Source organism: Conger conger, chromosome 11 (genome assembly GCF_963514075.1).
Source record: "Conger conger chromosome 11, fConCon1.1, whole genome shotgun sequence".
In the NCBI taxonomy this organism is placed as follows: Eukaryota; Metazoa; Chordata; class Actinopteri; order Anguilliformes; family Congridae; genus Conger; species Conger conger.
Window position 1 is genome coordinate 37903188 of NC_083770.1, and position 26777 is coordinate 37929964.

General features: G+C 42.9%; 1 protein-coding gene across 1 annotated transcript in view; it reads right to left on the reverse strand.

The window, feature by feature from the left end:
- galnt9 (polypeptide N-acetylgalactosaminyltransferase 9) overlaps window positions 1-26777 on the reverse strand; it is a 110342-nt gene that overhangs the window by 76381 nt on the left and 7184 nt on the right. The window contains exon 2 of the mRNA XM_061261760.1: window positions 11250-11430. Coding sequence (XP_061117744.1) covers window positions 11250-11430 — 181 coding nt within the window. The remainder of the gene's footprint in view (window positions 1-11249; window positions 11431-26777) is intronic.

Here is a 26777-nt window from a genome sequence, read left to right on the forward strand (position 1 = left end):
AGTGCAGCACCGGGGGACCAACTGCCTTGGTCAAGGGCAATGGCAGGAGCACTCTGTTCCTAACTGGACATGCACGTTGTTCAGTGCAGGAGGACATCGGAGTACCCAGCGTGACCCAAACAAACACAGGGCGAACAGGGAGGATCCAGCCAACTGGGACTCGAACCCAGAACTCCTTCTTTTGAGGCAACAGTGCTAACCGCGCCATCCGTATTTATTTATTATTTATTCATCTTTCATGCTACCGTCCAGTCCCTGTAAGACTGTAAGAGTTGATTTAATACTCAACATTTTACAGTGTACTGTACTTTAATTACAAATGACCTCACACATCTTGTACAACGGCACTGCAGATAAAGGGTAATTGAAATTGAACATCCCTCTGATTGGAGTTAAATTAGCTTAACGAAGGTCTGTTTTGTTGCACAGCCTAATGGTGAACATGTCATACGCATATGAACCTTTGGAAATGTTCATTTATTTTCACCATGGTTACTCGACAGGCAGCTTGTATAATGCAGTGGAAATAAAAACAAAACGATGTACATTACAAATAAGTAAATATGAGAAATATTTACTCAGCACATAAATCATATTTTGTGATCTGTTCCAGGTAATGAACAAGAAAGCATTATTTTTTTTCCAGAGGATGATACGGTTCATCAAGGATTTTAATGAAAATAAATGAGTTATATCCTTAAGCATAATATTGTTTAGATAGCTTTGGCTGCACTTTTTTGTAACCATTTTCTTCATTTTGAATTATTGCTTGCCACCCACACCTGTGCCAGGAGCTCCACAGGTGATACACAAGCACTGCTCCAAGGCATCTTTCAGAGCTCTGCTCACTGCTGTCCACACTACACTGTCAGGAAAAAGGGTACGGAAAATGCCCAAGGTACAAAAGCCTGTCTCTGAGCTGGTAGCCTATCGGTACATACAATTGTACCACTAGCCATTTGTTTAATAATTCAAGTGTAGCTCCTTTGCTTGTTAAAGGTATTTACTTGTACCCAAAGGGAACACTATTGTAACTTTCAATTTGTTTGATGTTTCAAGGTGTACCTCCACTGTAATGTTATTTCTCATTGCTGCCCACTCTAGTCCATACAGGTCTACAGGAGAGCTAGCAGGCTTCCCACTGCTGTTCACAGTACAGGCCTCCAGAAGAGATCTCACTGATGCCACACAACTGGTAACCTGCAGTTATGATTATGGCAGGGAGAGATCCCCCTGAACAACACAACCCAGCCAGGGTAACCCTCCTACCAGAGGTGGAAAAATCCCAGTTTCAGAAAGTTAATGTCCTCCCAAGGATTTTTTTCCAGTCACCTGGATAACACAATTCTTCAGCCATGCAGAGTACCTAATTAGTGAAATCAGCTGGCTGAGTTAATGGGTGGAAAGAAACACAGGGCAGGACTTCTCCTTCTGCCCCCCACCCCCTGGGAGATGGGAGCGCTGTCACAGCCAGCGGTATCCTGCTGCCATGGGAACAGCCCGGTAATGACACAGGCCGGGGTCATACCCCTGTTGCCAAAATACATTCATAAAAACACAGCTTGCGATTTCATTTAGTAAGAGAATATCTTTCATCTGCATTTTAAAAACAATACAGGGTGCTGTGCAATGCAACACAATAGAATCAAATTGAAGAGTTTGTCCCCACCATTTTCATGGTCATGCCTGGACACGTAAATATACACATTCAAAGCTACCTCAGTGAAGGTTTTTCTGCACCTACACAAATTCACAACAGTAATTGTCTTTTTGCATGAACCGCAGTCACAACTGATCGCATTGATTTCCCAGCTCCTGTTTATGAGATGATTGTTGTGCTAGCAGGATTGGCTGATGAGGCTGCAACACGGGTAACATTTTTCACTTCTTTTAGGAAGAGAACTTAATTTACTGAGCAGCCACTCAGGAGGAAGAGCGAAACTATTTGACTGAAAACTCATTTCAAAGTTCACAAAGTAAAATCTGAAGAGGCATAAACACGCATAGTAAACTTCCTTTTTTAATCACAGCGCAATATGCGTTTGCTGGAGAAACACTGGTTTCAGCTAATGTCATTGTGATTATAGCTAGCGGTAATGTAAGCTTATCTTCACTTACCAGCGTGGAATATAAACTAGCATCATCCAAACCAAACAAAAGCCTCTAATTTATTTTCTTTTTGTGTTCCCCCTCCCCTGCCCCCCACCCCCTTGTGTTATGGGCTTATTGAAGTTGAGAAACACAGAAAATGGTTTGCCTTTGTGTAAGGGATGCCAGCAATCACTGTCTCATGTTCTGCCATAAATGACAATTGGCTGGGTTTCATTATGCTGTAAAGCAAAGAAGCCATTGACCCTCATACTGTACATGTGCTGAATAAAATGTCTTGCAATGAGACTTACGGTACAATTTTTATTTCACTCAAGAATAAAACATTAGCCTGTTTTAAGTTACAAGTTGACAAGTGAAGCTTTCTTTTCCCATTGACAAATGCTGAAATGAGTCCAACTAGCTGACCTAATTTGCAATCTTTTTATCTTATAATAAAAAGTAATAGATATAAGATTTTAAGTCTAAAAACAAGACTAAAATACTTGTTAATATTGACTTATTTTTTGCTTCTTGCAGTGTAAGGAAAGAGAAAAGGTTTCTGTGGGGAATTTTCCACACACATACTTCTTCACATATTTCCCTCTCATGGTTCGTTTACATTTTTGTAGCAGAATCTAATGTAGAGTGAACTTCAGAGCTCACATTCATAACATATTTATTGCTGAGTAATACGAGCTTATTAAGAGTTTATCACTAAGTAACTTCAACATAATTCATTACAAATTCTTAATTACAAATGTGAATATGTATTTTATATATTATATTATATACTGAATTTTTTAATATGATATTTACACTCATAGGCCATATCTTCCTAATACACAACAAATACTGGACAAAATGTCACTTGCATTGATAACACTGAACTGTCACTGAAGCATTCCAGGTAAAGTTCTGTCCATTGCTCAGGGGTAAAGAGGCACTGCTGACTCTGGGGATTCAAACCTCGCAGTTCCATACCCATTATGCTGAATTTCCACAAAAATGTATTTGTTGTATTTAGATGCCGCATTGACTGTATCTGCTTCTCCCTGTACTGCCCCCTTTCTTTATATTGTCTGATTTTGTGCATAACCTATTTTACATTTCATTTTTTATTTTTAGATACAGTATAAGTGCTGGTAATAAGCAAAGCTTACTGGGACATACAGTCCACTCCACAATATGGCACAATGGATAGAACTATAAATAGGCATGCAGTCTCTTGCTCAAAATTAAAGGATCCTGAATTAATTTACATGATTAAAGACATACAGTATGCAGTGTTTAATCCAGGAAGCACACTTTCCTTGAGACTAATTCAAAAGCTGAGATGCAACATGTCCACCCTTTCTATTCAGAAAGGCACATAGTATGTTATTTGCTAATAAAATGCTTATTCAAAGGGCAACGCTTACCTGATGATTATCCCCATTACTAATGGTCCAAAACGCAGTGCAGATAGCTCAGCTGCAAACGTGCCTGGACCTACTGACTCACTAATTATTCTGGCTTTCAGAATTTCCGAAAATGAACACAAATAAACAAGCTGTACATATAATCCCATTTGTACACTGGTTGTTCTCTTTGAAACAACTTGATATTTACAATAACTCAGAAATTGTATGAAAAACAGCTCAGTGGAAAATGAACTCTGAGTTGAGTTTCAGTGAGGTTCAGTCCTTCCATCAAAACTACCCTACGCTACCCCCTCCTGGGGCCCGTCCAGATGCACTACCCCCCTGGGACCCACCTCAATGCACTACCCCTCCTGGGGCCCATCCCAAAGTACTACCCTTTCATGGGGCCCACCCAAATGCACTACCCCCTTCTGGGGCCCCACCCAATGCACTACCCCCTCCTGGGGCTAAACTCAAGGCATCGCTGCAAACAAATGTCATTCAGTTCATACTTCCATATAATGTAATATATGTAATATAAAGGCCTGTATTAGGGGTACACAACAAGATGAGATCCATTTCAGGATTTTGTACCAACTTGTGCCCCGAACTTGTTCATTTGTTCAATCATATCTGACAAATCTGTTTTGATCATGAGCACAAGCTACAGCCCCAGACTTTGAGTGTAAGATAGCACACCATAGTAGTTTAGAGAGCTGTCAGAAAGCTGATCGGTGATCGGTTGGAACCAAAACCAGCATGCAGATCAGCCCTCCACTACCGGAGTTAAACACCCCTGATATATAGAAAAACTGCTCTGATTAACATATTAATGGGTCTGATTAATCAGCTAATGCTTTGATCTGCAAGTCATTTTAGATTGTGTTTTAGATTTTGGATTTATGTTCATTCCTACACAGATCACCTGATATGGATGTACTGTAAATACCCACAAATTAAAACTGACAGTCTGTACCTTAACTTCATATTCATTGTTTCATTTCAAATCCAGTGCGCTGGAGAACAAAAGCAGCAAAAATGTATTTTCAAATAGAACAAAGGCTGATAATCAAGAAGTGAAACTACATGAAAAAGTTAAACAGAATGAATTGTTCTCTAAAACATACTGATAAAAACATACTCAGCTTCTGAAATCTTGATATGATATGCTTGATATACTTGATAACACTGATATGCTGAAAATTAAATTTGCTGCACTGCATTGCGACCAAGGCAGAAACACTTTGAATTTTGTGATAAGGGCAGGCGGTTAACAAATCAAACGGAAAAAAATCTGTCATCACAAATTCATTAGGAACAGATACCCAGACCAAAACAGATATGACTCCTTTTAAATATTTCACCCCAATCTATGAGAACATAAAATAGATACTGAAAATGTCCTTAACAATACATTATTACTTCTTAGATCCTAAAATGAGCTACATGGTTTTACTAAATAATCTATTCATTAGTCCACCCAGTATGAAAGGCGGCTATTCACAAGACAGCCCGTGCCCATTTTATAATGTAATTAATCTTTCGAGTAAATAATGCCCTTCCTATAACCACAACCACCGATGTGGAAACTGTTTTAGACTGAGTAAGCTGGTCCTTCCTTTTTTCTCAGACTTGGAACATTTTGGAACTGACAAATCATTTATCAAACGGATTAAGATCTTTCCCGATTCCCCCCTCTGCCTCAGTCAACGGTAACAGTCATATATCACTCGTATTATAATGTTTTTGGAGGGAACACGAGGGTACAACTGTTCCCCACTTTCTCTGCCCTATTTACTGAGCCCCTTGCTACCTCAATCTGTCAAAACTTTCACCTCCAGAAGCACAACATATGTTTAATCACAAGCTGGCTCTATACGCCACGGTATTCTGAACTTCTCTTCAGTTCAGTAGCACACAGAGGAGTGAGTCAGAAGTTGTTCTCCCCGAAAACATTCAAAGATGACCCGACTGCACAGCCAGAAGCCTGGCCCCTTGGATGGTCCAAGCACACAGAATCAAAGGATATGGATTTCCACCAATATAACATCATGTCCAAAACTCCAGTTTTAAACATTCAGGATGAGAGCCAATGAGCACCCCCCCTCGGGTGGTAAAGACCTGGCTTTGAACAGCTGCTGTGAAATGAATGTTGTTTTCCATGGGCCGGTTCTACTTTCTCTCCACAGTGGCTCTAAAACTATTGACTTCCCGGCTGGAAAAAACAACTCAGGCTAGGCTTTGAAACACCCGGTAGCAGGTTGACCAGTTCAGACCAGCTGGTTGACTAGCTACCAGCTTAGACATGCTACTAGCACTAGCTGGTTGACCAGCTTGTACTCTGCTTGACCAGATTCATGACCAGCTTGGCTATGCTGGTTAACCAGTTCATACTCAGCTAGACCAGCTTAGGACCAGCTAGACCAGTTTCATTTTCATACCTGGATCTTACAGCAGGGATATGCATGAACGTTAAACTAACAGTACACTGAGAACACAGAGATGGTGGATGTGTCTTTGTGCCAGATTTTCAGCTTCATGGCTTTACTGTGGCATAGTTAAACTCATGAAACCACGTCAACTGCCGTTGAGGGCTATACATGAGACATGGAAACTGCAGGGATCCCTGAAACAAAGGCTAGCTGTTTCTAACTGGCAGCATTGAAAGGAATCTGATTCAAAAGCATAGTCATTTTCAAAAAAAGCACAGTGAACTAGTGTCTATGAAATCACGAACTGGAAAATATAAGTTGCCTTCTCAGTCCCATCGAAGAAAACACTGACCTCTGAGGCCTGCCCCTTTTGAAAAAGAAATGAATTCCAACTTTTTCTAAATTAACCAGGCAAAAGGCAGCTGTGCTTCTTTGCAGTCTTATAATGTAATTCATGTAAGGGATATAAATTCATTTATATGAAGTTCACACTGCAACTTCCAATGGGAAACTTGTATATGCCAAATATGCCAAAATATGCAGTGACTCCACACTATGTATTTCAGTAATTCAATGAAAAAAATGGAAAAAAATATCTGTAATGATACTCTCACAAGGTTAAGCAGTCAAAAGAAACAAATGCTTGTCACTGGGGCGGTACCCTATAGCCAGGTACATACAATTGTACCCCAAGCCAGAAATATATAATTAACTTCAGGGTACATTTGGGAAATGTAATCCTTGAAGAACAAAAATATATACCTCACTTTGTTTCTGAGAGTGTTCTATCTAGATCAAGCCCTTAACAAAAATTCACATGTTCAAAAACAGCATGTCCAAAAAGCACATGTGAACAGCGAACATGTGAAGAGTGCACATGTGACCATTAGGGAGGATTCTTTGTCAGGAAAAATGGTTCTGAGAGCTTTTCACACTTTCCATAGGGGATCCACCAAGAGCTAAAAAGGATTCCCTTATGGAGACCAGCCAAAGAACCAACAAGCGTCTTCTAAGATAATTCTTATATTGTGCACTTGGCCAGCCTCCTTACATTCACAATAATTGCCTTGACTGTATGTTTTAAATTTCAGTATACTGTACTTTTGAACCAATACTCCAGTGGTTTAACGCATTGAGAAAACAGGGCAGCATGGGATAGGTCACTCTGCTGCACTGATAAATAATTATGACGCATGCCCCCATTACTCCCATATCTCCAAAGAGAGCTGATGTCCTTGCATCCATCACGCTCCGACATAACTGAATTATATTCCCAGTGGAATCTCCGCCATTGTCATCTGTGGTCTCTATGTGAATATATGCATCGACAAGGAAAATCTGATTATTCAATGTCATTTCTACTGCTATTTGTGTCTCGTGTTTCCTTATTATTCTGTTTTCTTACAGAATCCCCCTACACTATATCAGCCTTGTTATATTCCATTGGCATTTTCTGCCATGCTTTTTTTATTTTATTTTATATTTTTCATTTTCCGGGCCAAAGACAATAGTTTAAATATTATGGTCTACTGTAGCTGCATTATTCATAAACCACAGCCATATCTGCTAATTTTTATTATGCCAATTTAGCCTTGATGATAGCAATAATCATGCAGCTTACATTACTGTTGAGTATTTTTTGAGAATCTACGTTATTTAATGCCTGTTTTAATATTCCATTTCATGAATATTCAGCACTATAACCATTGATTGATACCTTGAATTAGATCCTATTATCAAGAAAAGCTTTACTGACAACAATTAATAGAAACATTATTTGTTATTCATTATGATAAATATTACTGTTGTGGAGCCATACAAAACTATTATTAATTTTCCAGCTTCCAAATAATTGGAGAGAGCAGTATGGTTTTTTTTTCTTTCAGAGAATCAGCTTGTTCAATGAAATGCAGATTCTAGAGCACTTTGGGGAAAAACAGGGACAGAGTGCTTAAATACTTTATCTTGTTAAAGTCATTTAAATGCACATTATTTAGAGCTTTCGCTGCCAATACAGTCACAACAGCCCGCTCACATTAGCATTACAAGGCATTTAGCGGACGCTTTTATCCAGAACGACGTTCTTACATTTGTTTACATTATTTTCACACACACACACACACACACACACACCAGAGTAACGTATAGGCTTCATGCGGTAATAGAAAGCCTTATTATTTCCATGGCACACAGAGGTCTGGGTTCAGTCGATATTTGTCCGTAACTTTGACACGCAATTTTGCTGCGTTATTTCTTTTTCCTCTCCTCACAAACACATTTCGGCAAATTCGATGACCGCCACAATCAAGGAAGCAATTGTGAACACAAGTAACACTTTAATTTGCGTGTTAAGTTGATTGAGTGCTAGCCAAAGACTACGACACATTCTGTTCAGTACCCTCCTGAGACCCAGGAGAAAAAAATATTCCACATTGTTTGACAGAATACAAGTGTCTTGGATGACAAAAACATGAATGTCCCTTATGTTAAAAGTACAATAGGTACAAAAGGTACAATAGATACAATAGGTACAATACAATAATGTAATGACTTTGAGGCCCCTCTTACGCCATTGGCTGTGGCAATTAGAACCAATTTTCAACCAATGAGCTTGAATTATTGTGCAGCTATACAATGTTTTGGTACAGAGTGTCGGTCCATCAACTGCATATTTTGAAACCCGAATTTAAGGACTGTAAACAGATGGCATGGTGAGTCAACATGTCAGTGAGCCCTTTTCAATGATAGGAAGGGATTTACAATGGTCTTGTAACAATGTTTAAAACAAAAATCTTACCTATTGTACCTTTGAGAGAAATACAGTATAGAGTTCAGGGAAGCCAGTGTAATGTCAATCCGATGTAATGTCCTCTCAAATAGAACACAGACGCAGGGTCTCAGGCGATTAAAACCTCCATCAACACATCCCACTTGAGCGTGGCCTCTGTCGAGTGCATTTTAAAATATTCCCAAAGGGCTGCTTAAACAAAATGATTTTTCTAAAACCACGGCCGGTATTAGACTGCAGGAGCATAATAACATTGCCTACAAACTATAGACAAGGCACAGAGGGAGATACAGTATGTTTATGTTATATATAGATTCTTCATATATAAATTAAATGAAAAAAAAATATATATACATATACCCCTCTATATAGGCTCGTAAACTTGCCAGTGTGAGTTGCCATTGTAATAATAATAAGCTATTTAGCTGATGCTTTTATCCAAAGTGACTTACAGTTGATTAGACTAAGCGGGGGACAATCCCCCCTGGAGCAATGTGGGGTTATGGGCCTTGCTCAAGGGCCCAACAGCTGTGCAGACTTCATGGCAACGCCGGGGCTTAAACCACCGACCTTCCAGGTCCCATTCATGTACCTTAGCCACTAGGCTACAGGCTACCCCTGCATCGGTAATCTATTGACTGTTACAGTACGTATTCATCCTACACTATTAGCATGATAGATTTATGACAGAGTGGAGACAGTAGAGCAGAATAAACCGTGTGCAGTATTTTTCTCCCTCACACCCTGACATGATGGGAGTGTGTTGCGTTACTCCGCCGCGCGACTGGCGAGGCCGCGATGCGCTGTCAATCACGCGCCTCCCGCTCTCTGCTCCTGCAGGAGCGCAGGGAGAGTCTGGCTGTCAGGACCCGGTGCAGATGGATGGCATTACCTTTTTATGTGCACTGTTTTATGCTTGAGCGTTGAGTCGGCCAATTGAAACGAAATCTTACCTCAGGTAATAAAAGTATTGCTTTTACTTTTACTACTATTTGGAGAAAGGATCCCCCCCCCCCCCCCCCCCCCCTTGACAACCCACCCCCCCACCACTCTCTCGAGTGTCACAGTGAAAAATGAGCCCAACAGTAATATATCTGTAGTGCTTTGCATGCAAAACTGAGCTCAAGCAGCTTCCGGCAAATGAGCTGATATTTGGCATGGTTCTCGGCAAGGTTTTCATTCGCGCAAATGGAAAGAAGTAACAGCGATTCCGGTGGAGTTTTTATATTCAAGAACTGGGGGGATTTTATTTATTTCTTTCTTTTTAAATGCGCTCTTATGCCGATGCATCCTCACGCTGTTTCAGATCGTTATTTTAACGCATCCCTGGGAGACGTTTATGGTGGCATAAAACATGTGCTTCATCTGGAATACCATTGGAGCATGTTATTGCCAGGATACAAACTGTCCCAATCATACAGGGTATAAATAATTTGAATAATATGATTGTCAGAGACAGAGGCGCAGGAACACGAGCGTAAAACCAGCCAGTGAAGAAAAATGTGTACTGTAGGACCCAAATCCCACTCAGTACAGTACAGTATAGCTCTTCCCGATTCGGATTTCTGCGCTTTTGTCACGGTGACAGTAATTCCAGTAAATCCCATTTCCATAAGCACTTTGGTTCTGCTTTATTATTAATTAGTCTTTCTCGTTTAACTTTCCCCCCTTTTCGGATGTGCAGACAAGTACAGATTTGGAAGGAGAACAAAGCGGATGGGATGAAGTGGATCCATTGTACTCGCACAAAGGCAGAAGAACAGCCCATCTCTTGCTGTCAAGATTTTCTCTTTTTTTCCATTTCTCTGTCTTTTTGTTCCCCAAGTCGATATAAACAGCACTGTTTTGAGAGACTACATACTGTATGTGAGATGTTGCCTGACCCCCACCCTACCCCCCACCCTCCATGTTCTAAATATAACACGTGACTGATTCTGCGTGTCCTTTGTCTCTCTGATAAAAACTGACTTTAATTCTGTGATATCTGAGAGGCAGAACAAGCACACTTGTCCCATTTTTGTTGTAATGTCACAGACCATGCCTGTTTGATTTGGGTTCCACTGTGTTCTTGAGACTTCTCCACTCCTTTCACTGCACCAGTGGTGTGCGGTAGCACTGAAGGAATTTGCTGTTAACATGGCAAGGAACTGATGTTTGTGCATGTGTGCGTGTATGTGCATGCATGTACAAGTGTGTATATGTGTGTACAGTATGTATGTGTGTGTGTGTGTGTATGTGTACAGTATGTGTGTGGGAGTGTGTCTCTGTGCTCTCAGCCCATTTATTCTCATCATTGATGTGTGTACACTCTCAGAAATAAAGTGACAGTGGAGATACATTTTTCTTGTGCCCTGTACAGTAATGTTCTCTTTGGGTAAAAATGAGTAATTTTTACTAGCGGAAAATGTTCAAATTAATGATATATTGCTGGCTAGGGGAACAATTGTATGTACCTATAGTACTGCCCCAGTGACCTTTTTTCTACCTTTATTTCTGAGACTGTCTAAGGACCTGTGGTCCGCGCTAGTGTGCACCTACTTCTTGGGCCGGTAGTCGGGGATGGTCCGGTCCAGTGAGATGCGGTCGCTCAGCTGGGCGTTGTAGCCGTACTCCTCGTACTTCCCCTCCATCTCGTGGCTGTCGTCCCTCAGGGTGGCCGCGAGTCCCCCCTGGCCCAGTCCGCCGGGGCCCTCCACCAGGCCCATGGGCTTGGCCAGACCTGGGGTGAGCAGCGGAACAGAGGAGGGGGCGTTAGTCCACCCCGCTGGGGGAACACGGACAGGACAACGAAAGAAAGCGTTTTAATATAATCTTAATCTTATAATGAGACATAAAATCGAGTTCTTTTATTGGAAAATATTAACTTGTATAAGTTGCGTGACACCTGAAATTATCCTACCCCATTGGCAAATTTTGAAATGTTTAAAATGTTTTCTCTTTTTGTCTTATCTAGCAAAAGAGTTATAGAAATAAGATTTTAAGTCTACATTTAAGACTAAAAGTCTTTTTTTTAGTTCATTTTTACACACACCCACACACACCCACCCACATACCGTATACACATATACACACGCACATACTGTGCATACACAAGCACACATGTACATACATACACTCACGCACACATTGTGTAATCAGCCGGGAAGTGCATCTGTCCGGATGCTGTGTGCGCACAGAGGCATGCAGCTGAGGAGAACGTTAGGTTTTCATTTCATTGAGTTTCATTAACCCTTTAAGGTGTGAGATTAACCGAACCTCCTAATGCTGACGTAACCATCACTACCGATAGCTGAAAGCAGTGGAGTTCTAGAACACCAAGTTAGATAAATAAATGAATAAAAAAAAAGCTTCTCTTCAAAGGGTTAAACATGCGCAGTGTTTGTTTGGTGTATGTGTGTTTTGTACGGCGTGATATTGGTTCTCTTGCTGTGTCGTAGGTGGACACAGGTGCAGGAGCGTGTCCCTCGGGTTACAGCCACAGTGTGGATGCACTCGTTTGTCTGTCACACTCGGCTGGTCGGTTCAAAGGGGTGAAACCTGCCGACACTCCAGTGAGCAAATACCCTGACACGGAGACACAAGCAGCGGCCACACCTGGAAGGTCCACACGCATCCGCCTTCTCTAAATCACCCATAAAACATTCACAAAGCACCGAGACCTAGGTCTCTAACCCTGCCCTCCCTCCGTCCGCCTCCTGTGCTCAGCTCTCTGCGTTAGCATTTATCAACATCATCCGATAATTACGCAAAAACGTACGTCATGTCAGGTGGGAAATCGTTTTTGAAGCACAGACGGAAAACTGAAGTATTTTTGCCAGTTTTGTTTGGCTAAGTAAGCTTGTAATTGTTCCTGCATAAGTGTCATTCCATTGCGTTGTGCTGTATAAAAACAGTTTTAGATATAACCCATTGTCTGATTAATCAAATAGGCCCTTGTCCTTATCTTTGCTGCATTCTCAGCACTTGAGACTGTACTTCCCTCTCGGGTCTTTCAGTGCACTTATCCATGGTTATGGTTTTGCACTTTGCTGTACGTCGCTCTGGATAAGAGTGTCAGCCAAATGCCAATAATGTAATGTGTAATGTAATGTTTTACAAACAGCTCAGCAAAATAGCAGCTAGGCTCTAAAATATGCACACTTCTACCAAAATTGCAGTTGTATTACTTGGATCAGTGTGGAACGCAAATCGAAAGCTCCAGGGGGATATGAAAAGCTGAAAAAGCATAAGAAAGTATGTGTGTGGGCCTTTAAGCCGTCTGCACTCCTCTTCCTGTAAAGATGAGCCGAATGTCACCTTTCACTTCCAGCCTCGCGCTAATTAGCATTTGATAAAGCGCATCGAGACTCCCACTCGGAGGCTGGAGGGATATTACTGCTGGAGCGAGAGAAAAATTCCAGGGAATTATTATTCATGCCATATTTAGCTGATGCTTTTATCCAAAGTGACTTATAGTTGATTAGAATAAGCAGGGGACAATCCCCCCCCGGAGCAATGTGGGGTTAAGGGCCTTGCTCAAGGGTCCAACAGACTGCCCTGTTGTTATTCATTGCTACCAGCAGGGGGGAAAGGGAGAAAAAAAACATCCAAGGGAAACACACAGCCCTTGTAACCCATAATGTTCACGCAATATTACTGGAATGTTCTGTCAATGTTATAACATTGCCACTACATGGTAGCAACGTTGTGAGAATGTTTTACTGTGCGCTCAGCGGGGCGTGACCCACGACAGAAGCCGAGTATAATATCACCGCCGTATATACGACGAGACAAATTTTATTTCATCAAACGTCAATAAAGAACCTGTTGCCGGAGAGCTCTTTGGGCATTGCAACCGCCGTCTGAATTCCTTGACATTTCTTTGAGGCTGCCAAACGCTGCCATCCTTAAATCATGACGCTACGCCGAGTCGAACACGACTGCAGTCAGAAAAATAAAAAGAGCTGTCAGTTACTGCTGTCTTTGTCTCTGACCTTTAAGCAGGGGAATGGGGTGTGCATATGGGGGAGGAGGGCTGCCATTTTAGAAACGAGAAATGAAGACAACATCATCATGCCCGATTTGCTGATGCCCCCATCTGGATTTAATGAGTGTTGGTTTAAATCTGTGAATGGATCATGTACTGTATGTGAGCCCTTCCTATGGCTATCTGTGTGTGTAGTGAACTTCAAACAGTAGGTATGCACCCCTGGGCAGATTCAAAGAACTGACAAATGAGACTCCATTCTGAGCATACAAAACAGAGGATTCTTTTTCTATTATTCTACTATTCGTGGTGTTTTAGTTGCAAAAACTGTCGTATTCCTACTTGGTCAGTTATCTGATTATTCAACAAGGGTTCAAGTTTTTAGCACTTGGAACCATACTTCCCTCTCGGGTTTTCAGCGCACTTGTCCCTGATTATGATTTTCCCTTTATTGTACGTCACTCTAGATAAGAGCGTCTGCCGAATGACTATAATGTCAAATCTAATGTAACATCACACTGCCCATAAGGAGCAACTCGAGCACGGACGACCCAAGCGTGAAACAGAGGGACGTCCCACCGTCAGCCACACCCCGCTCCCAGGCTCATATACCCTCCACATCCTCTCACTCTGCTGTTGTGCTTCTGGACCAGATGGACAGAGACTCCGAGAGTAAACAATGAGTAGAAATCAGCGGTGATCCCGGGTGCCAGCCACCATTTTGGCAAAGCCTACGAAACCTCCAGCTTCTTTACTGAGGCTGGCTTACGAGCTGCATGGATGCAATCTGTCTCATCCCGGAAGAGAGATTACTGCCGGCAGCTCGGAATGGGGGTGGGGGGGGGGGGGTGGGGCGCTGGGGTTCGGAGTTTCATTACCGAGGTTTCGGGAAGGGCATGGCTATCTCTGGGCTGCCTTCTGTGTCTTCACTGGGGGGTTGCCAGTTCTCATCATCCCCCAGAGTTCCCGCTTTTCCCAAAATGTGTTATTGTGCTTGGTATTCTCCTATTCTCGTTACTCTGCCCCCACCCCCCTCACCCCACCACCACCCCTCCGCTGCAGTCCAAGAACAGGCACTCTCAGTGAACTCCGCGAGATAGTTCATCCAGAGCCGAAAGGAGAAGAATATGAGTCTGTAGCCTCTCCCCGTTTGGCTATCGTCTCGGATCAGATCCGGCCCCCCTGCTTTCAGCCTTTCACAGCGGCCGTAATTAAAACCCGCTCGCAGAGCCAGGACAAAAGCGACCGGGCCATTTTCAGAACTTCGTCTTTATTGTTTCTCTTTCTGTGGTTATTAATAAGCCTCCAATTCTCCTGGAGTGTACCCTGGAGAATAATATTCAGTAGTTGCAATGCCCCTTGCTGTTTTGGCTCAAATGGTGTAATGCTTGACTTGTTTGTGCTAATTTGGCGGGGTCAGGAAAACAGAACTTCCAAATATTGTGAAATTGTACAACTGATAAAAAAAAGTCCTTCATGTTTAAAGTTAATGTGTACCTATGATAAGTAAATTAGTCACCATATGGATAAACTGGCTTAATTGAAATGCGAGTGAAGCATAAATAATTGAAACGTTCTTTGCGCAAGCAATTATCAGGATAGGCAGATATGTATGTTAATGTGGTCCGGAATTCAAACACTGCATTAATTCCGTCCTCCGGTCACATAATGCGATTCGAATTCTGTCGGCTGTGTGACAGTGAATGAGCCCTTCTGCGCAGATCCATACGTGATCATTAGGAACAGGAGAACTCTGGTAAAGGGACAAGACCTGTCTTTTGTTTGTTCTATCTATCTATATTTATGACACTGGAAAACAATCTGCTAAATGCACAGGGGTGTGTGTTGGGGGGGGAACGATATCTTCGTCACTGAATTCTGTGGATCTGCCAGGAAGGGGGGGTTCAGTGAGGGTGGGGGGGCGTTTATTTCTCCTCCAGTGCCGAATCACCTCAATGTCACCACAGAATGTGAGGGGGGGGGGGGGTGCTGTCAATTACGTGTGTGTGTGTGTGTGGCAGGTACTGTCAATTACATGTGTGTGTGTGGCAGGTACTCTCAATTACATGTGTGTTTGTGTGTGTGGCAGGTACTGTCAATTACATGTGTGTGTGTGTGTGGCAGGTACTGTCAATTACATGTGTGTGTGTGGGCGTGTGTGTGTGTTGGGCTCGGCCCTGTCCATTACGTGAGTGCGTGTGCGTGTGAATGTGTGCATGTGTGTGTGTGTGTGTGTATGTGTGCATGTGCATGTGTGTGTGTGTATGTGTGTAGGGCAGGAACTGTCCATTATGTGGGACGTTTATGCGTCATCAGGGGATGTACTTCCTTTCTGATGCCCAGCTCTTCAGATTCATTATTTTAACAATCCTGCAGTCTGGTGTTTATTCACCACTTCAGACCATCCACTGACCCACACACAGACACACAAAGAGACACACACAGAGACACACACAGAGACACACACAGCCACACACAGAGACACACACAGAGACACACACAGACACACACACAGACCCACACTCAGAGCCACACACAGAGCCACACACAGAGACACATACAGAGACACACACAGACCCACACACAGACACACACACAGACACACACACAGACACACACAGAGACACACACAGAGCCACACAGAGCCACACACAGAGCCACACAGAGCCACACACAGAGACACACACAGACACACACACAGACACACACACAGAGCCACACACACAGAGCAGAGGCACACACAGACCCACACACAGAGACACACACACAGAGCAGAGACACACACAGAGACCCACATACAGAGCCACACACAGAGCCACACACAGAGCCACACTCAGAGCCACACACAGAGACACACACACAGAGCAGAGACACACACAGAGACCCACATACAGAGCCACACACAGAGACACACACAGAGCCACACACACCCAGAACAGAGGCACACACAGACACACACACAGAGCTGCACACAGAGCCACACACAGCCACAGAGTGCTGGATTTGTACGGCACAAATGTCAAAAGTCAATCTCAACAAGAATTTAAGTCAAAAATAATGCCAATGAGGTTTGACTCATTTCAAGATTTCCCAATGGGATAACAGGAAGCAGTAACAGTAAACAAGCCAATGTATTTAAGTATTTTCTACTTGAGAGAAGGAAATTAAGATTTACCCTTTAAAGATTTAACACTTAAAAACACTAAAGTTAAGACAGACATTTTGGCAGTTTCCTACTTTGCATTTCTTTCACACTCTTGATATACAGTACAAGGGAAGCCACAATATTTACAGTAACATATTACAGTATATCTGTTATATAATGTGGGGATCATTCCAGAAATAAACCTTTTTCTGACCCTGGCCTTCTCAATGCCTTATCTCCAATACCTAATGCAACATTTTACCATCTCAATATTTTGTAAATGCATTTATTTCTGCATTTTGCTCAAAAGTAAGGTTAGAATAGTAGCCACAGCTATTTTATTGACCATATGTTCTTTTATTCACCCTCACGCGCCCCCAGCCTAAGAGGTTTGGAGGCAGAATTTCTCCATCACGTCGAAGGCTGATGGGCTTCTCTAATGAAACGCACTGGCAGGTTGTATTGCCTGTGCTGATAGATTCTTGGCGTTTGTGAAAAATGAAAAACATTGATTCTGACTCTGTTAAATGATCTGACCCTGGGTGGTGTCACTCCCAGACAATGCAATGCAATGGAGCCACTCGGGAAGACCCGGGAATACGGGAATAATAGAAATTTCCCTGCGGCTTGCTGCGAGTGCCCTGTCACTGAGCGTTAAGGAATAACATTACGTTATCTTCAGGAGGGAGCGTGAGGTTATCCAACGCCACAGACAGCGGAGAATAAGGAGCTCTTACTGTGTGCATATTTACCGTAAGCGCCGAACGCATTTGCATATTGCCAGCGTCCTGCGTCTCCCGATAAGTATTAATAATTATTTGTTATATTAAAATTTTCCACTCAATTACGGGGTGAATTATTATATTATTAATGCGTTGCTCGCTGTGCCTTCAACTCAAAATCACTAAATAAATAATTCATATTTATTTTTGCTATGTTAACCCGACTGCAAATATCCACCAGTGTAATCCAAAAATAAATAAAACATTTCCCACCCCACCCTCCCCACACCCCCGTGATTTTGAAATATGGCAAGCGTGAATGTGTGAGCGTCGCTGGGGTCTGGTTGAGGGCTGGCACCGCTGTCTCGTTGTGGGGCTGAAACGAGACGACATTGGGCTTGATTGCGCCCTCTGATTGTGACTTTGTGTTATTGTCTCTCAATCCCACACCGTTTCCTGATTGCGATGCTGACTCCTGATTGGGCTGTTCTGCTACAGAAACAACCAAGGCGAGGCACAATTTCCAATGATGTCACAACATCCAATCAGACAGGCCCCACTTATTTACCCGAGCCAATTCCCTCCGAAGGGACTGATCCGATGGTGCCTTTTACAAAGAAAATAATCATTAAATACTCTATTTTAGATGCTTTAGATTGGTGTTTTGATTAAATCTGGCTGTTGTAAAACGACAAGCATATCTTTCAAAAGGCAGATGTTTTCTTAAAGACACATTTAAACTGACTGCATATCGACACAAAAATATTAGCAGTTGAAACCTCACATGCAATATTCACATGGCTGAATACTGACGCATTATAACCTTCGCAGTAATCTCTGGACTTGTGAAATGGATGAGGCTGGAAATGCAGATGCGTAACCCTGTCTAAACCGTGTAAGCAAAGACTTCATCTGAAGCTGTTTTTATTTATGAAATATGCACAGTATAATTTTCCGTATTAAATCGACTCTGAGAGGGTACATTTTACTCTGATACAGAACACCTGACACCTCTAGGACTTTATATAAACCGTGACAGCTAAATTAACCCACATCATTTTACTGGGCACCTACAGCAATTGATACTCCTTTAGTAAGCATGTTAGACAAAATGTTTAGACAACATTTTACATTTCTAAACAAAACAGGCTAATTCACACTGATTAAGAGGTAAGACCCATAAGTACTGAAATCATCCACCGTTAGTTCAGTACCCGTACTGATATCTTTTTGCTCCCAGGATGCAACTGGCTGGACACCTGACTACATGTTTTGGGGTTTGCTTTTTTTTTTTTTATTCATCCATTATTTATACAGGGTAGGTTGACTGAGCACACACGCTCATTTACAGCTACCTAACCCAGTAGCCTAACCTGCCTGCCTTTGTATTGTGGGAGGAAACCGGAGTACCCGGGGGAAACCACACAGGTACGGGGAGAACATTCAAACTCCACACAGTACGGCCCCGGTCTGGATTCAAACCCAGGACCTTCTTACTGTGCAGCAACAATGCTATCAACTGCACCACCGTGTCACCGACCAAGGTGATCTCCAAGTGTAGCTATCCCTGCTAGCGTTCTGGGTTCGCTTGACGCTTATCTTATTTCAGTCAGACAACTCACAATGGATTAAGAAATATTTACTGAGGTTTAATGTAAATGCAAACTTTGGTGTCAAGGCTCTGTCTCTCATCACTCCCTGTTGTAAGCCAACTGAAATAACGGGGAGGAACTACAAACCCCCCCCTTATGGGGGTCTTGAGAAGCAGAGCTCACAATTGGATGCTGGGGTGGTGGTGGGAGTGCAAAAAAATTCTATGATTTAGAAATGAGGAGGATCATTTTGAGCAAATGCACCTACCAAACGTGGCAACAGCATTCAATATGAGCAACGACAGCACAGGAGTGACGGCATACCAAAAAGAGCCAGGCAGTGCTATGGCTTTAGCATGCAGAAAGAGCCAGGGAGCACTGTGGGTTTAGCATGCAGAAAGACCCAGGCAGCGCTATGGGATTAGCATGCAGAAACAGCCAGGGAGCACTGTGGGTTTAGCATGCAGAAAGAGCCAGGCAGTGCTATGGCTTTAGCATGCAGAAAGAGCCAGGGAGCACTGTGGGTTTAGCATGCAGAAAGACCCAGGCAGCGCTATGGGATTAGCATGCAGAAACAGCCAGGCAGAGCTATAGGTTTAGCATGCAGAAAGAGGTAGGCAGTGCTATAGGTTTAGCATGCAGAAAGAGGTAGGCAGTGCTGTGAGTTTAGCATGCAGAATGAGCCAGACAGCGCTATGGGTTTAGCGTGCAGAAAGAGCCAGGCAGCACTATGGCTTTAGCATGCAGAATGAGCCAGACAGCAGGGCAGCTTTTGTATGATTTCCAGAGTGGGACAATTCTAGCACTGCAGCAACAGCTAGCAGGCAGCACAGCATGGCAGAGCAGTGTAAAATGAGCAAGGGCCTGAACGGGTAAGGCTGGTGCTCTATACAGCCCCTATCAATGGACGTAAGCATCGTGTGAGGGGGCAGTGCTTCTCGAGTTGCCCGGCATAACTAGCACCACAGGCTTTGCATCATTTTGTCAGCATCTCCATTGCTTCTGCACTCTTTTGTATGACCTGGACCGCTACTGCTTCAAAGCTCTCTCTCATATTCAGTGCTATATGGTAGTGGGAGGCATGAAAAGGGTTTTAGGAGTGTTGGCGGGCGGATGGGGAGGGGGGGTGGAGTGGGTGTTTGAGAAATAGAGACAGACTACACAAAAAGAGGGCTTGTGGCACCAGCCTCCAAGATCACAGGAAGTACACAAACTGAGAGACATAAATGACCTGAGTGAGTCTGCCGTCTGTAAGTCCCCCGTGGAGAACACACCATCAAAGAGCCCGGAGTTACACTCTCAGAAATAGAGGTATGAAAAGTGCCTAAAAAGGTACAAATGCTTGTAGCTGGGGTGGCAACATGTATACTCACTGAGCACTTTATTAGGTATCTCATACTTATTTCATTTTTTTACTTATTGGTCTTGTGCTGCTGTCGCCTATACATTTAGAGGTTTGATATGTTGTGTGTTCATAGATGCTCATCTGCATACCACTGTTGTAATGTGTGATCAGGCCCTTGCACCATTCTGACATTTGGTCTGAAAAACAGCTGAACCTATTGACCATGTCTGCATGCTTTTATGCATTTAGTTGCTGCCACATCATTGGCTGATTAAATATCTGCATTAACAAGCTGGGGTACAGGTCTACCTAATAAAGTGCTCACTGAGGGTATGTACATAAAATTTTACCCATCGCCAGTTATATATAATACATTTTTACCTTTCTTGCTTGGAAAACATACTCATTTGTACCCAAAGAGAACATTAGTGCAAAATGTGGTAAATTTGATCCTTGAGGAGTAGAAATGTCTTATTTCTGAAAGTGTACAAAAAAACACATTTCTCTCAGCGCGCCCCTCAAATCTATTCAATTCACCGCAGCCAGTAAGACGCATTAAAATCATAACAGTGATAAATAATGAAACGACCCCCCCCCCCAAAAAAAAAAGTATATGATTTTGAGTATTTTTATGAGTTTCGCTCCACACTGAAAGACATACCGTGAATGATTTAAAGGCAGAATGCATATATGCATGTTTAAAGTGACGCTGGAAGTTCATACATATTTATTAAGTGGAATGCGGCCGGCCGATCCGTTGTTGGAAAGAAAAGTGCGAAAAAACTGTGAAAGCCACTGCCTGTAAACATGAAGGCTGTAACATTGCATCATAAAGCACTGATTCACTGCCGCAGAAAGCAATACACATGGGGGAAGGGGTCAAAGGGCAAATATTCATCGTTTTTCTGAATGTCAGTTGAACAGACGTCTGCAGAAGATGCGATTGGCTGTCTGATTGTTCCAGCTCTTGTTTTACTGATAGAAATATCACTTTACATTATGCCTTGTTTACATAGGAAAGAGTCCCACATTTTCTCAGAACCCCATTTTACATGATGGTGATATTTTTCCCAATGATATACTGTAGTTTAGCAAACTGCAATCATAGAGCCTTTATTTTATTTATTTTTTATGAGTAGCTATCTGTCCTGTCAGATTCAAGCATTTTCAGTTACAATACCGACAGACACAAGTCAACACCAGCAACAAAAAAATGTTGCCCATAATGGACACACACCTTGGTAATAAAATTTGAATTATTAAGGAGGTGGGGCTTCTTGACACATGTTGAAACTCTACATGACATTACATTGCAATTATTTAGCTGACGCTTTTATCCAAAGTGACTTACAGTTGATTATACTAAGCAGGGGACTCTCCCCCCTGGAGCAATGTGGGGTTAAGGGCCTTGCTCAAGGCTTATCATGGCTACACCGGGGTCTCCCTGTAGCTCAACAATATTACCTCATCGCCAAAAAAGGCACACCCCATGATAAGCAGGAATACTTATCTTGTCACATTGCCAAGTATAGCATATAATGCATTGTAGTATAGAGGGTAGGGAACTGAGTGTTAAGCTAAGAGGTTGCAGGATCGATACCCAAGCAGGCCACTGCTATTGTACTCCAGTGAAAGGTATTTAACCTGAATCACTTCAACTCTATAACTGGATGGAAAGCAAAACACTCTAAGCTGTGTATGTGTTTCTGCATAAGAGTGTCTTCTAAATGCCTCAAACTCGCCATGCAAAAAGTAGGGGGTTCCTCGGTGTTCTGGCTAAATTCCCAACCTGGCTCTCTCAACCTGCCACCTAATCATCCCCTGATTGAATTGCGTAAAGAATAGTTATCTCCCTCTCCACCTCAGCTGATGTGTGGTGAGCATTCTGGCACAAAATGTCTGCTGCTGCATCGCCCCCAGTGGATGCTACACACTGTTGGTGGCTGAGGTGAGTTTCCCCCTCATCACTGTAAAGCACTAGTGAGAAAAGCATTATAGAAATTCAAGGAATTAATATTATTATTAAATGCAAATTAACCCTGATCTCCCAATTAGTTATCTGTTCATCTACTAAAGGTCATGACCCTCGGCAAGGTCAAATTTCCCCAAAGTATATTAAATCATACTTTCCAATCCACATCTTCAAAATCTGACTATCACTCAGAATCTCTGAAAATGGGGGCTGTTACCTGAATTGGATAAGAGCGTCTGCCAAATGCCAATAATGTAATGAAATGTAATGAATTACAGTAAAGCAGGCAATATGCAAGAAATGCTTTCTAAAGGCAGTATCAGAAGAGGGATAAAGAGCAGCCCTGCCGAAAAAAACAGCTCAAGTTGACCAGCTTGACAAACTACCAGCACTCACACTCAGACAAACTGCCAGCACTTGCTGGTTGACCAGCTCATGCCCAGCTAGACCATCCATCCATCCATTATCTGAACCCGCTTATCCTGAACAGGGTCGCAGGGGGGCTGGAGCCTATCCCAGCATACATTGGGCGAAAGGCAGGAATACACCCTGGACAGGTCGCCAGTCCATCGCAGGGCACACACACCATTCATTTACACACTCATACCTACGGGCAATTTAGACTCTCCAATCAGCCTAACCTGCATGTCTTTGGACTGTGGGAGGAAACCGGAGTACCCGGAGGAAACCCACGCAGACACGGGGAGAACATGCAAACTCCGCACAGAGAGGCCCCGGCCGACGGGGATTCAAACCCAGGACCTCCTTACTGTGAGGCGGCAGTGCTACCCACTGCGCCATCCGTGCCGCCCCAGCTAGACCAGCTTATTCCAATTATATTTCATGAAGAATATTTCCAAGCAGACTCCTTCTCCCAGACTTGGAGTGCTCGGAGCGGCCAGGATCTCCTGTATTATACAGAGCCTGCAGCGAGGTGCTTCCTATCCGATTCGGGCTTCCAGTATGAATCGGAATAAAATAGCACCATTGACAGAGAGAGCCTTCACAGCTCTCCCTGTGCTGCTGTGATGTTTTTCTCACTATGATGTTACAGAACCATTGTGAGAAAAATCCAGGAGGGGGACTTTGGCTGAATACCCACAATGCAGTAGCGGAGAAGAGTAGGCCAGGTTAGAACAGCATGACTTGCAACAGCCCAGTAAAAGCAAAACGATTAAACTGTGGACTATTTTCCATCATCCTTTGTTGTCCTCGTCTTTTCTGGATGGTGCAGAGCTGCCCAGCTCTGTTCCTGGAGATCTACCATCCTGCAGGTTTTCACTCCAACACTAACAAAGCACATCTCCTTCAACAGCTAGAGATCTCGTTGGGCTGCTAAATAGCAGAATCAGGTGTGCCAAATTACAGTTTAAAAATCTACATAATAATTAGTTATTTAGTTGATGCTTTAATCCAAAGCGACTTACAGTTGATAATACTAAGCAGGGGACAATCCCCCCTGGAGCAATGCAGGGTTAACGGTCTTGCTCAAGGGCCCAACAGCTGAGCGGATGTTATTGTGGCTGCACAAGGACTGGGTCGCAGTGATGTAACTTAGTCACTAGGCTACAGGCTGCCCCTACAGGCAAGTAGATCCCGAGGAACAGGGCTGAGAAGCCCTGGTGTAAACACTGCTTGTTTATTCGTTCCTGGTTGTGATGTGTGCACTCTCGCTCAAGCACTCCTCACGCACCTATGCTTGTCCACGTCCGTGCCCTGAGTGATGGCTGTTCACACACCGGGGGGCCACCACCACTCTCTCACCTCACTGCACTGCATTGCACAGATAATATCAATGCACTAATACATGTACTAATGCACAAAATGGCCGCTACTGGAAAAACACATACGTTCTCTGCTTTCATGGGCGTGTCCTACTCAGCATCTACCCAATCACAGAGCAGTCTTTCACCATTCCTGGTCAGTTCAATATCACCAGTGGTCATGGTGCTATACCACAATTTCTGCATTTTGCTTGTGACATTCTTCGGAAAATAGTTTTTGTGAAGGTAATCAAGTATAATTGTTTTCAGCATGACTACGGTGCCTTTCATGCATATGTAAACAACAGATAGTTAAAATAACGAGTGAAAAATCACGTCCTTTTCGACAATACGACATACACGCAATCACCAACATATATCTATCCTAATTCTTCTCGGTGTCTTGCTAAGATACACTTAGCAAATGCCCCAGTACTCTCATGTTATAACTTCAAGCATGAATATGGAGTGTAATTGGTGACATTTTGTGTCAGTGTGTCAGGATGAATGGCGCAGTTTCACAGTGTCGTGTGTTCAGTGGATGGGGCTAGATGAAGCTACCTCAGCAGGGGGCCTGAAATGCCTACTGGTACATGCAGAATAAAGGCTGAGAGGAATCTGAGGAATGGATTTTCATTTTCTTCTGTCACTGCTGAGCCGGGGGGGGGGTGTATGGAAGAGGGGAGGGAGGGGCGTATGGAGGAGGAGAGGGAGGGGGGGCATCATTGGATGTCCTTCTGCTCATAGCTTATGCCTTGCCAAAGATGAATCATAAAGTAGCTGAAGCAGTGCATACATTCGTAGAGGTTACCGGAGCCCTCGACTACTGACCTACATTCTCTTCCTGTCGATACCGTTCCCACACTGCAGGCCCCAGCCTGAACCTTCAAGCTTCTCGGAAGTTCTCTTCCTCATTTTTCATAAATGAATTAATCGTAAAAATAAATAAATAAATAAATAAATAAGTTACCTGCTGGTGTGTTATGGGTACTTAAAAAAATTTCACAGCCACCTCTTATCAATTCCAAAATAATTCTTCCCTTTGAAAATATTTTCATTTCATGCAGATTCACCCTTGCCTCTCACAGGGGGAATAATGTTTTGTCTTAGTGTTTTCAAACGCACTCCAAAGAGAAGCGGCAGACAGTCTGAGACTTCCGTGTTGCAGCAGGAACTGCCCTGACAGTGCGGCGTGAAACCGGAGTAATCTGAGCGTCCTCCTGCTGCGCTGCGGATTCAAAGGGCAGGCGCAGTGCGTTTGAAGGTGTGAAAAAACCCACAAAATCAAATTAAATCACAGGGGACCGTGCAGTCTCTTCAAATTAAAACACAGGGGATCAAACAGTGAGACAATATGCCTGTTTACCAACTGCATGCAACACACACAAAAAGGATTTTAATATCAGCTTAGTTCATCGTGGCATTCTTTATCAGTGAAGCGGATTTGAAGTTAAAATGTCTGTTCTTGTTAAAGTGACTCTGAATATTGAAGCTCCAGCTTCAGAAGGTCTCACAGCAGACTTAAAAAATGGATGCCACTGTCATTCAGTAACTCAGCAATCGGTACTGTGGAGATGGATTGAGGTCAATGACTCTAAAGTAGAACGAAGGAAATAGTCGGATGTTTTTGTGCCTTACAGTACTAACATAGCGAAACAGCAGAATGTAAGCATCCCAACATACAAAGACTACGGCCAAAATCGTTTTCATCGAAACTAAATGTTATTTTCTGGGTGAAACCACTCATTTCTGATACGTATTTACGTATATGTGCATCCTACCCAAAAACAAAGCAATGCAAATGTGAAAATATGCTAAATTATTTAGGTGAAAATGTGTTAACCGTATCTAAATGTGGGAACGTGTCATTCACGCCTGTTTTGCGTTCTGGTTCCTCAGTGGTGGAATGACTTGCCTACCACTGTCAGAACAGCAGAATCCCTCCCCCTATTTCGACGCAGACTCAAAACCCACCTTTTCAAACTCTACCTTAGTCCTCCCTCCTGATTTCCCTACCCCTCCTTTCTGATATCCCTATCCTTGTCTAAACCCCCCCCCCCAAAAAAAAAAAAATGCACTTATGATGACAACTATGTTTAGAACAGCATTTCATGTGTATTTTGCTAGTTTCTGGATGTGATGCTTTGACTTATGGTCGAACCTATGCACTTGTAAGTCGCTTTGGATTAAAAGCGTCTGCCAAATGACTAAAATGTAAATGTAAATCATGTGTTTTGTCTATTGTTTTTGAGTCTGAGGAAACTCTTGGTATTATATTACATATTCATTCTCTGTAATCAAAAGATTGTTCCCTATTTTATGAACAATTACTGTGTATTAACTACAGTACAATTCATTTTGTACATGCACACATCAAAATGTGCGTCAATATGAACTATGAATCAGTTACTGCCTTGTACTTGTATGTAAAATACGTTTTACCCTGGGGGTACACAGTTAGGCAGTTCCTTAACCTTATCTCTTCTTCCATGTACCAACCAATATGGGATTAGTCACTCACATTACACAAACAGGCGAGAAAAGCAATAATGCATCTTCTT